Raw genomic sequence first — 18,521 nt, forward strand, 5'->3', positions numbered from 1 at the left:
AACGGCTTTCCATATGAGTGTGTTCATTTCCTCATACCGCTCATTTGATACAGCTGTGCACATGCTACAACGCCAAATCACCAATATTCACCGTCGACTACGGATGGGCATCGATTAAACTTCATTTTTATTTCACACATTTTCAATGAATTTTTCAATAAAATTCTGTTTTTATGTCAGTGTTACGTTGAGCAAAAAATAATGTCCCAGGGTTATTTCACATCATCAACAGAATTATTTCCGGATTAATTCATCCCTTCAAGTCTTCAAATACAAGCAAAGCATAGTAACACAGCAACACGTGCTTTTCAGTGTCTCTCTACCATCCTACACTTTACGCCTACGTGCTCCTATGTCGTTCTACTGGACTCCTACTACACCGTTTGAGAACTGCCTTTTAAAAACAAAAGTTCCATTAAGGGGATGCAGTCTTTTCTCTTCTTTTGAAATGTTCCTATATCATTTATACTAAAACTGGAGTATAAATATTGCACAATCATTTGTATTATGTATATTCACAGATAAAAAAAAAAAAAAAAAAAAAAAAGCCTGAGGAGGGAATATAAACGTCCTTGTACAATTAAAGTAAAAGATAGTAGGAGGAAAGGCAAAGTAATAGCAGTACATTCCCTTGAAGACATCCATTCCAACGTGATAGTTAAGTGAAATGCTTCATTGCTAACTTGAATGTGAAATTTTGGTGGTGGGAAGCGAAATGTCCATGCCCAACCCGACAAGAAGAATATAACAAAAAAAAACGCACCCAAAACACGAAAAGGCCTATCGTGACGTAAAGTCAACAGTAAGCTAATAATGCTGTTGCCTAAGAAAGCGCATCATGAAGAGGAAGATAACGTACTAAGTTAGCCGCAACCCGACATGGCGCATCATGATGATGAACATTAACGTAAGTTAGTTGCGACTCGACAAGGAGCATCATAACACCGGTAACAGTAAGTTATACACAGCCCGACACAATATAACGTACGTTATCCACAACCCAACAAGGTGCCTCATGATTAGATTATAACACAATAAGTTACCCGCAACCTGGCAAAGCGCATCATTAAAAGAGGAAGATAACATAGTAAGCTAGCCGCAACCCGACACGGCGCATCAAGATGAAAACATAATGTAGTAAGTTAGGTGCGACCCGACAAGGAGCATCATAACAGATAACAGTAAGTTATCCACAACTCGACAGAAAATAACGTACGTTATCTACAACCCGACAAGGCGCCTAAAACTCGCAAGGTGCAGCATGAAGAGAGGAACGCAGCGTAGTAAGCTAGCCGCAACCCAACTGGGCGGACCACAATGAGGATAAACATGGTAAATTTGCCCCAACCCGATAAGGCGCATCATGACTACAGGTTACCCGCAACCCGACAAGCCTCTTTCTCCCGTGAACATAACACACTCAGTTAGTTGCATCCCAACAAAGCGCCTCATGACTAGAATATAACAAGAAGTTACACACAACCCGACAAGGTGTATCATGACTAGAAGAACAGAACGTCATAAGTTATCCACACCCCGACCTGGCGCTCCTAGATATGAGTAACAAACATAACGTAGTTAGTGGCAACCCGACAAGGCGGCGGCGCAGGACAAGAAACACATATACTGAGCTAGCCGCAACCACCGCACACCATGTTTAGAAGAATAGAAAATAAGTTACCCACAACCCGACAAGGTGAATCATGACGAGAAACAAAATTTTGCAGGTTTGCCTCAACCTGAAATGGCGGAATCATGATGAGAAGAACGTAACGTAGTAAGTTTGACACATTCTGAGAAGGTGCATCATGTTGTCAAGATAACATAGCAAGCTAGCCCCAACCCGACATGGCGCATTCCGACGAGAAAAGTAGAACGAGTTACTCGTAACCCGACAGGGTGCATTATGATGTGAATGTAACATAGTAAGTTTATCAAGTCATGACAAGGTGCCTCCATTTTACGTTAGCCGCAACCCGACAAGGCGCATCATGACAAGAGGAAGGAAGTTTTCCAAACATGAATCAAACTGGCAGCACGCAGGTGGAAAAATGACACGAAGGCCGAAGAGCAAAATGGACACTGCATATACAGAAGGCAGTTGTCAAATAGGTAAACACATACTCAATCAAGTAAACAAACTTTTGCGACATCGACTTAAAAAAAAGTGGACATTAGCAATCTTCTTTGAGTCTTCAGAGGAAGGAAACATACAAAACACAAATGCGCAAACGTAGAAAAAAATATGGATGTTATTAAAGGAATAAAACCCTTAAATAAACACAAACATTTCACTGATCTCTCATGGCTTTGCAACTCTTTCTCCACAAGTAAAAAACAGACAAGAAGCAACAAAAGGATACAAATCTGGACTCGATTTGGAATGAAAAATGATCAGAACTGAGCGAGAATTCTGAAATTTGCAAATGCTTCTTACTAACTAAAAACTTAACAGTTGTCCCCCCTAAAATGTTTAAGCCAGATATTTTACACTAGAAAAAAACTCACCAAACAATAACATCACAAAAAGTGAATGCAAAGGTCAGTTGCCATTTTGATGAAGATTTTACCTGTAATTGTTTTGTCGGTCATTATATGTCATTAGCATAGATAGGTGACCAAAACTGCATTATTGATAGTAAAAAAGTTGTTTCTATTTCGACCCTCCCGACCGCCAGGTGGCGGTGCTGAAGCAGCACGGAAATCCCCGTACGCGCATGCGTCACTCGAGAAAGAATTCATAAAAGGACATTTCCTGGGTTCCAGCTGACGTGATCCTCATGTGGAAAAGCCGATCGTAACCGGAACCCAGTCTCTTTGACCTTCTCGCGCGGTCACTCACGGCGTTTACCGCTGTTTTTTTGTCGCCGTCGCTGGTGATCTGTGATCTTGTTGATCGGGGCAGCGGGGGTTCCCCGCCCCCCTTTGGCTGCGACGGCTCCGTGCCCTGGCAAACATGCGGTTTCTTAATCCTATTGGTCTGGACCGTGTGGAAGCCCTTAGAGAGGCTGTGAGATGCCCAAGCCCTCAGTGTCGCTTGATGGACGAACTGGTCACTAAGTCGCCCTCCCGGAAGGAACTGCGTCACCTCCCTGTGGTTCCGGGTCAAGTTTTCGGTTCGTGCTAATGAGGCCAGGCGTAAATTTGCTAGCCTTACCAGGCCCTATGCTGCGTCAAACTCTGGGGGGGGGGGGGGGGGGCTGCTCTCCCGTCCGCCCCTCTGTCGCGCACTATGCAGTCCTTTCGGCCTACGGGGGGATACGGACCTCGTCGTCACGGGGACATGTCGCGGACGCCCCCGTGAGGTTCGTCCCTCCGGCCCAGGGCCCCCATGGATCAGCCCCGAGCTTCACACACGACGCCTCGTCCAGGGATTGAGCCCGAGGGTCTGGCAGTCGGTTAGTTTTCCTGTCGCCAGCTCAACTACTGGGCTGCCCTCGCTTCGGACCCATGGGTGCTTTTCAACCTTGTCTCATGGGTACAGGATTCAGTTCCGACGCCGGCCCCCTCTCACCGACCGGGTCAGAGAGACCGTCATCAGTGACCCGGAAAAGGCGCTGGTCCTGGAGGGCCGTAGTCCTGCAGGTTTTGGATGTTTCCGTTCTCCAACACAGCTGATATATGATCAGCTCATCAGCAAGCTCTGCATAAGCCTGATAACGATCCTGCTGATTGGAATCAGCTTGTGTTGGAAGAGGGAAACCTCCAAAACCTGCAGGACTGTGGCCCTCAAGGACCGCAGTTTGACACCTATGCTCTAGAATCTAGAGCATCTAGAGTCTAGATCAAGAGCTAGCGACCCTCCTCGCCAAGTCCGCTATCAAAGCAGTGGATCCCTTGGCTCATCCAGGCAGGGGGATTCTACTCCCCCTACTTCCTCATTCCGCCGTCGACGCTCCAAGTCTTTGTTGTCCTGTGAGGGCGTACATCCTCCCAGCTTTTTGTGTCTTACGACGGCCCGAATAAAAGGAGCTCCTGTTTCCAAGCAATGCCTCTTCCATTGGATCGGGGAGGTGATTCGGCAGTCATATCGGGGTCTCTGGTCCTCCCCCTCCCCCTCCTGGGGTGCGCAGTCACTCCACCGGGAGTGTGTCTACGTCATGGCCGGTTCTAAAAGGAGTGTCCCTGGAGGACGTCTGTGCGGCTGCTTCCTGGCCGTCGCCTTGCACGTTCTCCAGATTCTGCAGTTTGGATGTCACCTCTCCTCAACCACTGGATGTGGTTGGCCGTCCTGCGGAGGCCCCTCTGTGAGGTACAATTTCCCGGGTCTGTGTGGCATCGCTAGTATTCGGCGTTCCATGCCGTTCCAGCACCGCCACCTGGCGGTCGGGAGGGACGAAATACAACGACAGTTCTAGGAGTCCCGAACGACCGCCAGCATTGCTTGTCACTCAGAGCCCTCGTGTTGATTTGCGCGCGAAGGTTTTGAGAGACTGGGTTCCGGTTACGATCCGCTTTTAAACCCTGGAATTGTCCTTTTATGAATTCTTCCTCGAGTGACGCATGCGCGTGGGGGGATTTCCGTGCTGTTTCAGCACCGGATCGGGACTCGTAGAACCGTAGTTACATACGTAACTGTCGTTTTTTGTTTTTTTTCATCGATTAAGTGAAATTTGAAATTCACTTAATTGGACAGAAAAATATTAACTATGTCTATGCCGGCAACATATAGTGACAAGTAAAACAATTAAATGCTCCTTGACAGCAGCAGGTACAAAATTTACTATCCTGTTAAATGTTAAAAATGTCAGCTTACAACACCGGTGGTGTCCAAACTACTGCCTGGGGGCCATTTGCGGCCTGCCATCTATTTTAGAGCGGCCCTCACCATATCTTTAAAAAAAAAAATAATACAACAACCTGTGTTGAAAAAGTGTGTGTGTGTGTAGGATTATAAAGCTTGAAGAAACTATTGAGAAGGAAAATAGTAACAATATTTCTCATTAATTAAAACATTTCAGTTTTCAGGAGTAAAAATATTTTCCACCACTTAAGTCCGTGTAAAGTTCTGATTTGTGAACATATCACATTAGAGATGAAATAAGATCTTAAACTGCTTGAAAAGTTGTCATCTTATTACCAATTACTCTTACTGCTCAGATCTGCTCAGGGCAGGGTCGGATCTATGTGGGATACAGGGCTGTGGGCCAGTCCAAATCATAGAAAAGTACAAACTGGTTTTTAAAAAATATCTTAAATATCTATAATAGTTTGCTTGACTTATTGTTTTTTAGCACGTTTATTAAAGTTGGACAATGTCAAAGTGACCCTTTTGTCCTTTGATTTCCTGTATGTGGACCTCAAAGGAAAAGGTTTGGACACCCCTGGCCTACAATCTTTCGCTTTTATTTTTTAATATTGTAATATTATTTTGTTTTTGTTCTGTGAAAAAAAAATCACTATTAATTTTTGTTTGGTAGTGTGCGGTGAGATTTTCCAAATGTAAAATGTGTGCCTTGGCTCAATTCCAGTCAGGAATCTGTGACGCTTAGTGTTCTCTCTTCTTATTGTTGATTCTCATTAACCACTAATAAAGACGGAGCAGGTGGATTAAAAATAAAAATATTGACCTTTAGTTAAAAAAGGTGCCACTCATATGACCACATTTCCCCCCTCGAGTTTATTTTGTCCAAGGCCAAGTGGTCGGGCGGCTGCCTGACGCTTAACTGCGTGCGTACGTCCAAACCTGATAATTGTTGCCCTTCGTGAAGAAGTCCGCGCATTGGCCCGGTTGCCGCGGCAACACCGAGAGAGCTGGTCGGGAGTGCGAGTCACTGGTTGTGTGGAAGTCAGAATTGCCAGTTAAGATGGATTCTTCGCGTGATGATCAATAGCGGGCGGGGGGGAGGTGGGGTTGGTCTGTCTTGTGTTTTGATCTAAAACGTAACCCCCAAGTTGTCCTTTCTGGGGGGCCTCGGAGCTGCTCGTGTGAGTACGTGCGCTCGTGCATGTGTTATTTCCCTCCGTACATCCTCTCTATGTCTTCTTGGTAGTGCGTTTTGAGCTCTTTGCGTTTCAGTTTGAATGCGTCCGTGACCAGGCCACTCTCTGGCGTCCAGGGTTCCGCGCTCAGACGCACTTTTTTGGGGATCTCGAACCGTTCCAGTTTTGCTGTGTGAGAGAGAGCAAGAGGGTTCGTGAACTTTATGGTCGAAGGGTGTGACCAAACAAGGATTTTTACGCATTTTGTTTCGTCCTGGAAACGATCGTTATTTACTGAAAATCTTGGCTATTTTTGCTCTCAGGCGAGTGACGTTGATTTGGCGCCACCTGGAGGGATGTGAATGAAATTCTTAATCACCTGTGTTTACAATTTCTCAGTTTCCCAACGTTTATTATTGTGCGTAAATGCCAAGGTGAGTCTATAACATTTGTTTATATTTGTTTGCCCATGTCTGATGCAACGTCAGCTTGTGATTATTTAGTATTACTTAGGCTAGCATGCTAGCTAATACTACTGATGAGCCTCATGTGTAGGTGGTTTGTTTGTGATGAGTAATTAAACGTTTTTTTTTTTATTACGTACCACTATGTAACATGAGTTCATGTTCGTGTACATGCTAGCTAGAAGCTCGATGCTTCATGATCATCTCTTTTTTTTCTGTTTGGTTTGAACATAGTGAATTATTTTGCTACAAAGAGTAAAATTACATTTTTTTTATGCTTTGGAGTGAGGCACTTCCACTTCTTGTTTCTTGATCTGTGTGGGGAACCTAATAATCTTCCCGTCTGAATCTGTTGTGTTGTTATGTGTATTTGTAATGCACTGTGTTCTTTCTATTCTTAACAGCAAAGTTGTGTTTAGTCCAATTATGTGTTTTTACTAATTGTGTGTCTACTCTGTACTTCTATTTTTGTATTTTATTGCTTTTTTTTTTAACAACATGGCCAGGGGACTACAGATGGATTAATTAATTGCCTTATGGCTAATTCTGGCTTTTTTTAACTCATGAATTTCTATGTGTTTTATTAAATTGCACTGTCCCCTTTTAAATAAATCAAATTCAAATCATGAAATTAGTAATGACCCATTTGGCATTTAGCAATGCTTTTCAATGGCTAGTTTTGAACACAAGTTAAAAACTAACTACATAACCTCAGGAATATATTTTAAAAACAACAACTGAATCTTATGTTTATAAAAAAAATGAAAAATCCCTTCTTTTTAATCGAGCTCTTGGATTATTTGTTGTGGTTAGACGGTAGAAAACTCCCTACATGAGATAGCAGCCTCTGTGAGAATGCGGAGCACTTCCTTCTCCATCTGGGGATTGTTGCAGATCTCTTCCCACGTCCCCCGCACCTGCAACCGCTCCGCCAGTGCCATCAGCAGTTTCTGGTTGGGCACCACAAAGCTGATCACGTACGACTGGTCACTGCAAGCCAACACAAAGACCGTTAAAAAATATATATATCATAATTAGAATCAGCCTTTTGTCAAAGCACTTACCTGTTGGCATAGGCACAGATGTTGTCTATTAGCGGGCAGTTCTTCAGAACGGCCTCCACTTTTCCCAAAGAGACGTACTCGCCAGCCTGTAACTTCACCAAGTCCTTTTTGCGGTCTGTGGAAAGATAACATGTCACTATCCCAAAAGGCCCTCCGCAATATCCTTCATTGTGTGGTTAAATAGCAGAAATCTGTGAGTAATTGACTCCCCTAAAAAAAAAAATAATAATTACCAGATGTCACAAAATGGTGGCAAAGCACTATTTTTACACTGGACAGGAAATACAATTTGTGCTGGCAGGGAACTCAACTCACTTTAACTAAGCAGCACTTCAGCTATAACAATTTATTTATTTATTTTTATTAAAAAAAGCTTTATTGCCACTCCCATTTGGCGTTTACTGTCAAACTAAACAAAGAGAATTACATGTACGTGTATTTGAAACAACCGCAAATATTCCGCTTAACTTAATGCGAACAAATATATTGTCTAATGAATAGCATCTATGTAGTGGTGTCCCTTTTTAAAACAAAAAACAAAAAAAACAGGTAAGTCATTTGAGATCAGTTACTTGAGCAGTGGTGTCTGCATGCCTGAATGGCACTGCCCCCAGGTGGCCAAGTGGTGCACAGCAGAAGGAGTCGCAATGAATTACGCATTATGCGCAAAAACTATTTACATTCTATTCCAATAAGTTGTATGCGTTTTGGAAGATTCACCGACCCAATTCGACATCAAACGTCATCTTACATTTCTATTCAAACCCCCATTTTAATTGTTAGTCCGTCTCTCACCGATGATCTTGAGGCATCCGTCGGGGTGAAACTCTCCGATGTCTCCGGTGCAGAACCACCGCTGGCCTTTCGCGTCCACGAAAAAGTCCTCGCGGTTCTTGGCTTCGTTTTTGTAATAGCCCATCGTCACATTGGGTCCGCCAATCAAGATTTCGCCACGCGGGTTGGGCTTGTCCGTGCTGTAATAGCCTCCTAAGCACGGACACACACAAAGCCACATCTTCAAGACCGGGCAAGCAGCATACTTTGACTCGAAAGTTGCTCTGCTGGACTTACCCTCTTCCCAGTCCTTGAGCATGATTTCTGAGCAGACAAGCGGTGCGCCCACACGTCCGGTGCTGTAGTCCCAAACTGCAAAACATCAAAGAATGGTGAATGGCGGCATTGAGTGCCAAAGATGAACAACATTAAACCACGACTATGTGTAGTAGGTGACAGGGCCTTGCTGTGAATAGGGAAAATTCACGAGATAAATGGTAGGGATGGGCGAGCGATTTTAAGGTATCGGTTCTCGCGATGGGGGGTCGATACCGTGGCTGTTTTACGATCAGAAATTAGAAATGAGAAGAACAGAAAATGAACATTAATTTCATGCAGCTTTAAGGAAAATTGCCATATTGGGATATATACAGTAGGTCTTTCTTTCTTTTTTTAATATAATTGTCTTTCATTGGTTTATTGGAGAGAAATTTTATGTATCAAAAGTAATAGTAGAATTGGTACTTGGTATCAGTATCGGTGACTACTTAAGAGTTGAGTACGATCAAACATTGCACTTTTTTTTTGAGTCAGAAAGAAGCCCGTTTTCACCAGTGGATTTTATTTATTAATTTTAAATGTCAGAAGCCCATTTCCAAAAAGGGAAAAAAAGAAAATTTACAGTAAGAAGCCAGTTTCCACCAGTGGCTTTTATTAATTTAATTCTTATTATTTTTATTTATCAGAAGCCTATTTCCGTCGGTAAAAAAACCACACACAGAAAAACTGTATTTTTCTTTTTTTAGTTTTTGTTTTAAACAGTAAGAAGCCAGTTTCCGCCAATATTTAATATTTTTAAATACTGAAAAATGTACGAGTTCAACTAAAATGTTCTGCCATAAAGTGCTCGTATCTCATATATTATGTGCTCACGTCAAAGCAAAAAATAAAAAATGTAACTACAAAAAGAGAAAAGAAACACAAACTAGGTGGATATGAAAAGCCACCAGCAAAAAGGTGCGTTTACGGTCGATAGAAGCAAAGAATGTTTCTGTCGTTACCCTCACTGATGGTGCCGGCTCCACAGGTCTCCGTGAGGCCGTAGCCTTGGCCCACGGGGCAGCACAGACAGATGTTCATGAAGCGCTGTGTGGCGGCCGACAGCGGGGCTCCGCCTGAGAGCAGCACCCGTGTGTTGCCACCCAGCAGCGTGCGGACCCGCTTGAACACCAAACTAAAAGACATTTCGCGTAAGATACCGTTTCCGTGCGTTGTTTATTGTGTCGAGCGTGCGTCACCTGTCACAAAGAGGCGTGCTGTAGCCTTTGGAGATCTGCTCCATCTTGTAGTTGTACGCCAGCACAAACAGCGTCTTCTGGAATTTGCTCATGCCTTCCACTTTTGTCATCACGTTCTTATAAATACGGTCCATTATTTCCTGTACGTCGTGCAGAAAGTACATTAGTCCACATTCAGCATGTTTAAAAAGCAGCATTTAAACACTCACTGGTACAGCTGCCATGAGCGTTGGTCTCAACATGCTGGTGTCCCCTTTGCTGCCTTTTTTTATTTTGGTGGACTGTAACAATTAAACAACACGTCACAATAGAACATATAATGTAGGGGTGGGAATCTCACGATTCGATTCCGATTTTTTTGGCGCGCGATTCGATTCAGAATCGATTTTCGATTGGGGGCGCTTTTTGATTCAAAATGATTTGATTGACAATGATTTTTGCTCCAATGTATAGATGTTCAAGGAATCGTAATGATCTGCTCCAGTCTGACCCGCTAATGCTAATTAGAGCACTACTCGCTGCACTTATCACTCAAAAGAACGGCTCCACGCTGCAAAAAAAACCCCACTTTTATTGGAACAACTTGATCGTGACTTTTTCCTTCTCTCTAATGTGGCTACAACTTAACAGTGTATTAGACTGTGTGGAACCACACTGCCCCTCAGTGGCCAAATCGGGTACAACATGAACAGCGCTCCCAATAAAAGGCACACACAAACAAAGGCAAGAAAGTATAAAATGATTTAAATAAAATCGATTTTGGGACATTTAAAATCTATTCTGAATCGTACTAAATGAGAATCGATTTTTTTGGGCACACCCCTAATATAATGTGACTTGACGGTCAAATCTGCTAAATGTAATGTTCTCGGGTGTGCGTGTATACACTGACCTGGTCGGCGAGAGTCTGCGGGGAGGAGTAACCGATGCGACATCCGTGAGAGACGCACACCAGCTCGGCGCTGAGCTCTAAAACGTGGGCCAACGGCAGGTAGCCAATGTAGGTGTCCGTTTCACTGCCAGCACAAAAACAACAACTGCTTAGTTTTGTCCATTTAGTGTGTACATCAAATGGCCACATGTGATTGTCAGCCATTACGTGAGGCCATTTAGCTCTGCGGCGCAGTGCATTAGTCGGCACTAATTACACGGCGGAAGTCTCGGAGACCCGGCGGTCAATTTGCATACTTGAGGTTGGGGATGCGCTGTGCCATCCCGGTGATGCCGGCGATGATGTTGCCATGGGAGATCATCACCCCCTTGGGGATGCCCGTGGAGCCGCTGGTGTACATGATGACGCCGATGTCTGACGACTGCGGCTGCCTGCGGTTGGTCGCTACTGCGCGTACGCAGACAAGATGGCGGATGTGGGTTACGCACTTCCCCCGGCCAAATTAAAAAGGTTTTTCACAAACGCTCACAGTTTTCAGGCCTGGCTCCCATCTCTTTAACGGCGTCCATGTTGTGGATGCTGATGCCTCTGGGGATGTCCTGCCAGCTCGACAGCTTCTTGTCAACAACGATGACGTATTGCAGCCTCGGAATGTCGCATAATATCGCCTGGTGGGAGGAGCAAGGTATTTAAGTGGAACTTAGTCAACATTTCTTGACAATAACATGTTATATGTGACCTCACTAGTCTAACTGTGACATTCTGATGAATATTACATTTGTGGAATATGAGTTATGAAGTTTTTATTCATTTCAGGGGGCGGCCATTTTGCCACTGTTTGTCAACTGAAGATGACATCAATGTTGCTCAGGGCTCAGGCAACAACCAATCACAGCTTAGCTGTTTTCTGAAGCAGCGCTGTGATTGGCTGTTACCTGAGACCTGAGCAACATTGATGTCATCTTCAGTCGACAGCAAGTGGCAAAATGGCCGCCCCCTGAGATGGATAAAAAAACGGCTGGATTTTTCTACTTAACTCATATTCTACTAGCGCAATATTAACCAGAATACCATATTTAGACTAGTGGGGCTAAATAGAAATTATTATTGTCACGTCCCCTTTAAGACAAATACAAAGATTTCACTTAAAGTAGTACTTCCAAATATCGGAGTGAACAGATTTTTAAAAGGGAAATCAACCTTAAACATTTCTTGACAAAATTGTATGTGAACTCACTATTGTAAACATGACATTCTGATTAATATTAATTACATTTGTGGAATATGAGTTATGAAGAAAAATCCAGCCGTTTTTATCCATCTCAGGGGGCGGCCATTTTGCCACTTGCTGTCAACTAAAGATGACATCACAGTTGCTCAGGTCTCAGGTAACAACCAATCACAGCTCCGATTTAGAAAACAGGTGAGCTGTGATTGGCCTGAGCCCTGAGCAACTGTGATGCCATTTTCACTCGACAGCAAGTGGCAAAATGGCCGCCTTCTGAAATTGGTAAAAAAAAAAAAAAAAAATGCTGTATTTTGCTGCTTAACTCATATTCCTTTAAGACATTATTAACCAGAATACCGTATTTAGTAATGTTTTTTTTTTTTTTGGCTTTGATTAGGCATGGGCCAGCGTGACGGTAGTAATATGACAGAGGCTGCCATCAGGTACCTTGAGGCGACGCTGCAGCAGGTCATTACTGGTGATGATGTGCGTGACCTCAGTCTCGTTCAGACCGTGGGCGATGGCCATGGGTCCGAGGGTGGCGTACAGAGTGACGACTGTCAAATGATTGAGAAAAATCACAAATCAGACTTGAGTACTTTAACTCATTCACCGTCAGATGTTCGCCTTCTGTAGTCGTCAATGGCGTAAACGTGACTCACGTGGGAAATTGTACATGAAGCAAGCCTGAGCCGCCACGATCCACTCGGCTCTGGTCTCGCAGAAGATGGCGATGTTGCACTGAGGTTTCTGGCCCAGAGCCGCCAGACCGCTGCCGAACGTCCTGGCCGCCTGGTAGGTCTCATCGTACGACAGCCAGTTGTAGTTCCCGAGAATGACCTGCACACGGCGCATAAATAACGACACTGTTTGCTCACGTCTCTTTTAGTCAATAAAGAAACAACTGTCCTTGTATGTTCTACATTAGATGCAATCTTTCTTAACAACTCATTCAATGCCATTGACGGTTATAGACGGCAAAAATTCATTTGAACTATTTCTATTAATTTAACTTTTTTTTTTAATCAATATTATGAAAACCTAGATTTTTTTAATTGTACATTTAGAACAGATATAACATTTGTGATTAATCGTGAGTTAACTAGTAAAGTCATGCGATTAATTATGATTACCAATTTTAATCGCCTGACGCCCCTAATTTCTAATAATCTTTTCTTCTTAAAAAAAGAAGAAGATTTTTTTTAAAAGATTATTAAAAATTTGGGGCGTCAGGCGATTAAAATTGGTAATGATAATTAATCGCATGACTAATTAACTCACGATTAATCACAAATGTTATATCTGTTCTAAATGTACCAAAAAAAATTCTAGGCTTTCATACTCTTCTTAACAAAAATGGGAACAAATGTTAAACTAATAGAAATAGTTCAAATGAATTTTTGACGTCTATTGCCGTCAATGGCAGTGAATGAGTTAAAGAGGAAGTCAACCTTCAACATTTCTTGACAATAACATGTTAAATATGACCTCACTTGTCTAAACCTGACATTCTGATCAATATTACATTTGGGAAATACAAGTTATGAAGCAAAATCCAGCCGCCTTTATCCATCTCAAGGGGCGGCCATTTTGCCACTTGCTGTCGACTGAAGATGACATCACAGTTGCTCAGGTAACAAACCAATCACAGCTCAGTTGCAGAAAAAACAGGTGCGCTGTGTTGTTACCTGAGACCTGAGCAATTGTGATGTCCTTTTCACTCGATAGCAAGTGACAAAATGGCCGCCCCTTGAGATAAAAACTGCTGGATTTTGCTGCTTAACTTGTATTCCACTAACGCAATATTAACCAGAATACCGTATTTAGACTAGTGGGGCTGCATAGAACATATTGTTGTCAAGAATTTTTTTGGGGGGCTGACTTGCCCTTTAAGGCTACTGAGATGGTCTCACTTCATTCATATCTAGTCCACATGCAGAGTCCTCGCTGCTATGGCACGGACTCGCTCAGTGCACAAAACGTCTTTTGTTTTCACTTGTTGAAAAGGAGCCCAGTGTTCTTTTTGTTTGCATAAACCTGCTAATTAATTGCACATGGCGGAAAACATTTTACTTTGCAATGACGGTTAAAACTGTGATGCATGAAGTTGAAAGTTTTCAGTAGGGGAGTCAGACGATTACATTTTTTTTTAATCGTAATTAATCGCATGACTTCTATAGTTAACTCATGATTGATCGCAAATTTTAGGTCTGTTCTAAATGTACAATCAAATATATTTTTAATAGGTTTTCATACTCTTGTTAACACAAAAGTGGGAAAAATGTTAAACTAATATAAATATGTCTGCATCTTTTAGTCATTGATACAGTAATTTCCCAATAATTCATAAAATTGAGTTAAAATTAAAAAGATGTACTATACTGTAAAAAAAACGAGTGTGATATTGATTTGTGTTGGTCATTTTTCTGCCACTAGATGGCATAATTGCATTTGTAATATGTTGGTGATGGCTCAGTGTATTTTTCTTTTCATATTAAGAGCTATCTAAACTTTGACACATTTAAAAAAAAATTAAATATAACTTGACCCCAGTCTCCACAAATATATGCATTATTATTAAATTTACTACTGCTCAATTTTGACGTGGTCGTGTCTGCTGCGTTGCGACTGGAATTCCCCCGGTACAGGATTTCCAAGTAAGGGGCGGTCATTATTCGCACGTTAATTTTTTTTTTTGTGCTGTTAAAGGAAGTTCATATTAACTCAAAATGAACTCACTAATTTCGACACCCCTAGTTTTAATACACCATATGTCCAACTTATATCATATCTTACTTGTGAATACTGCCCCCTGGTGGCCAAGGCACACTATATACTAGAAAGAGAACAACATGGTGCTGCAACAAATTAATAGCACATAACCATTAACAAATCCGAGTATTAAAACAAACCAGCAAGTCAAGGCCCCGCTGTATGAATGCCCTCTCACCTTTTTAAAGACTTTCCCGTTGGGTTGGAGCTCATCCTCCTCGCTCAGCACTTCCCTGGTGCCCAGACAGTCCCTCCGGGGAAACCTCTTGGCCGCATATTCAAAGACTTTATCCAGCGTGTCCACCCCGGGGTGCAGCCACGCCACCAGCTCCCGTTGGCTGTTGATGGCCCTGTACGGGCCGGCTGGGTGTCGGCTAATTGAGCGCGCTTTGATGCGGCGTGCCCGTTCCAAGTTGGTGCCGGCCCCGGAGAGGAAGTACCAGGGTATGAAGGTGATGACAGAGTAGACCCACACGACAGATCGGAAGACCTGCAGGAGGAGGGGGTTGATGTCCTCCTTCAACTTCATCTTGAAAAAAGTCACTTCAGGAGAAGAAGCAGCGCAGGAGACGTCTACAGAAACTGGTCTCGCAGAAACGGCTAAAGGTTGGTGGGTGTGCTTGATTTCTGTGAGCGAGTCAACCCGACCTGCAACACAGGGAACATGAACCTTAGAAAACACAGCCTGCAACAGCAAAATGGAAAAGCAGAAAATCTATACAATCCTGCAGACAACGGGAAATGAATCATTTCCAGCCTGAAGCCCACCTCGGTCTATTTTTAGCACCTTCTCTGAGTAAGCAACATTTATCATAGCACACCTCAAAGTTGACGATTTATCAGCCAATATTAGGCCTTTTCAAAACAATAATAATCGTCTGGAGTTTTGCAGATCAAACGCCATTATCATCCTACTTTCCTAAAGAAAACTTCAAAACAGTACTGTTTAGTAGGTACTGTATGGGTAGGAAGTAATGGACGTGCATGGCTGTTCAAACGTTAATTTCCTCTCCGTTGTAAAGTTAAAGAGTAATTCATATACTGTATATATTGTTGAATGCATTAAGGAACCATATCTATATATACATATACACATACATATACACATACATACATGCATATACACATACATATATACATTAAATATACATATGTATATATGTATATATATATAGACATACATATACATACATATATACATATATATATACATACACACACACACACATATATATATACATATACACATATATATATACACATATACACACATATATATATATATATATATATATACACATATACATATATACACACATATACACACATATATATATATATATATATACACATATACATATATACACACATATACACATATATACATACATACACATACATACACATATATATACATACACATATATATATATACACATATATTAGAGATGGGAATCTTTGAATGTCTCACGATTCGATTTGATTCAGATTTTTGGGTGTGCGATTCGATTCAGAATCGATTTTCAATTAAGAACGATTTTTGCTTCAAAATGATCTGATTGACTGATTTTTACTTCAATTTATAGATGTTCAAGGAAATGTAATTATCTACTCCATTCTGACTCGCTAACGCTAATTAGTGTTCTACCCGCGGCACTTTTAGCACTCAAAAGAGCTCCACCCTGCAAAAAAAACCACACTGCCCCTAAGTGGCCAAATCGGGTACAACATGAACAGCACTCCCAATAAAGGCACAGACAAGCAAAGGAAAGTCAGTATAAAATAATTTAAATGTGATCGTACTAAATGAGAATTTTTTGGCACACCCATAATATATAAAAATATATAAATATATATATAAAAATATATAAATATATATATATATATATATATATATAAAAATATATATATATATATATAAAAATATATATAAATATATATATAATCTGTTGATTAATTGGTTATTAGATTTTGTTCTCACAAATATTGGAATCAGGATCAGCCTAATCAATTCCTTATTAGTCAGGCCATACTAGTAAGCATAAATAAATAAAAGAATGAATGTTAAATCACAAAAGAGAAGTTTGACCCTATTTTTTATGCCGCAATGCAGCTAAGAACGGGTTTAACCTCTTAAAAGCATTCTTTCAGCGAGTTAATGTAACAGGGTCGAGCAGAATGTAACACTGGACAATGAGAATGTTTGTGCCAACATGATGCGATGCAAACTATCTCTCTGTAATGGTGTAATGAAATGTTCTGTTCAGGAAAACAACTCCAAGTCCCATCCCGAAACCTATGCTCGCAACCTGCATGTCCATTTGGTGACTCCAAGAGCTACAAAGAAATCTGCAGGATCTAGAGCATTTAGGCTCCAGTACTTACTAGCGAAAATAGAGCAGCTACGTTTTTAGAAATCTAGACTTATGACTTATTTTTTTACATTCTCACATTAGTTAAACCGCAGCGAGTATGCAAATAGCCTCTTCACGCCCTGACATCTAGATTTTGGCCTGTTTTACTGCCACTTCTCCTCTTGCCTCCCCTTTGCTCTCCTGAGAAGTGACTAGTTGGCGATGATCGATGCGAGAGGCTTTGGCTGTAATAATGAGTCTGCAAAAACCGACCGGGACAAGATCTGAGGTAGACCACATCTTCGTCGGCGTTGCTGTCCTGTATTCTGCATCGATTGATCGGGACAAGAAAGGGGATTCCTCCATTTGGGGTCTCTTCTCAAAGTTTCTTTTTTTCCTCTCTCAATTTTTCCCCATGGCTGATGGCTGGTTATGGGGGTGTAAACAAGAGGATGTCAGCCATCTCCTTGAACTGTTGAAGCCCTTTTTACGATTAAGAGCTACGTGAATACATTTGGCTTCAAGTGGAGAGGTTGTGATCAAGTTTCGATTACTTTGGCCTTACCCACAGACACCACTTGACGAGATCAAGGCTCACGACTACAGATTGATAACATTGATTGCATTTTTACCCCCCAAAATAGAACGGTATGGAAAAATTATTCTAGTAAAAATACAACATATGGCGTCTAAAGCTACATAAGGTTTACATTAATAAACAAATTTAAAAAAAAGCCTACAGCTTAGAAGCACGCAACTAGCTTGGACATGCGCTAGCAAAAGAAGAAGCAATTTTTGATCGATTTTCATTCACACTCACGGCAGCTGTTTATGTGATAAGAAAACGGCGAAATGCATACGATTAAATCAATGTGGGCATGTGTTGTATTTTGGAATTGCAAGTGGTGTATTCGCGGAATGCCGCGCGCCTTAGCATCCCGGTTGCTAACAATCGGCAGTAATTACAGAGCGTTCAATACATTCTCACCTCATCCGCTACGTCTGAGCTTCTGCCGGATTGATTCAGGTACCGTTATCCTTCAGTGCGAAGTTGCGACATTATGTTGAAGCTGTTGAAAAGCACTGTCTATCCGGCTTCAAGTCAATATTTCAAGTATTTTATCAAAGTCGTATGAAATTGTATAAAAAAACGGTACATTTTAGCGTCAGTCAGGGTTGCATTCCAGCCCGGAAGCGACTGGGTGACGTCGTAGCCTTTGGCGGCCTGTGATTGGAGGACTGTAGGTGGCGCGTGCTTGGGGGAGTGGGGACGTCAGTCGGGTTACTATCGGTCAATTTGTCAGAGACAAAAGCAAAAATGATGAGACGCTGTTTATTAACCTCATTTATTTCGCATTCATTAATATGTATTAAATCCAAACATGTTTTATGCTTTTTATTTCTTGATATGAGCGACCTTATGCCGTTTGGTCATGATGCATAGCCCTAAATAAAAAATAATAAAATAAAAAACTTTCAATAATCTAATATCGGATAATATAATGCAATGAATAGACTTAAAAAATAAGTATTA

The 18,521-nt window shown here is 41.8% G+C and overlaps 1 protein-coding gene across 1 annotated transcript; it reads right to left on the reverse strand.

Moving 5' to 3' along the window:
• Window positions 1–518: 518 nt before the first annotated feature.
• acsl3b (acyl-CoA synthetase long chain family member 3b) lies at window positions 519–18,180 on the reverse strand. The gene is made up of 15 exons (XM_086073935.1): window positions 17,976–18,180; window positions 14,812–15,281; window positions 12,524–12,701; window positions 12,309–12,418; window positions 11,163–11,301; window positions 10,930–11,080; window positions 10,634–10,757; window positions 9,951–10,022; window positions 9,742–9,881; window positions 9,505–9,677; window positions 8,522–8,596; window positions 8,246–8,437; window positions 7,451–7,565; window positions 7,219–7,376; window positions 519–6,111 (listed from the first exon to the last, which is right to left on the reverse strand). Exons 2-15 carry the CDS (start codon window positions 15,160–15,162, stop codon window positions 5,954–5,956), a joined length of 2,136 nt encoding a protein of 711 aa, XP_085930061.1. The 5' UTR covers window positions 15,163–15,281; window positions 17,976–18,180; the 3' UTR covers window positions 519–5,953.
• Between the last annotated feature and the right edge of the window lie 341 nt (window positions 18,181–18,521).

The sequence above is a fragment of the Leptonotus elevatus genome, chromosome 1, assembly GCF_054856555.1.
Source record: "Leptonotus elevatus isolate MCC_2025b chromosome 1, RoL_Lele_1.0, whole genome shotgun sequence".
Classification (NCBI taxonomy): Eukaryota; Metazoa; Chordata; class Actinopteri; order Syngnathiformes; family Syngnathidae; genus Leptonotus; species Leptonotus elevatus.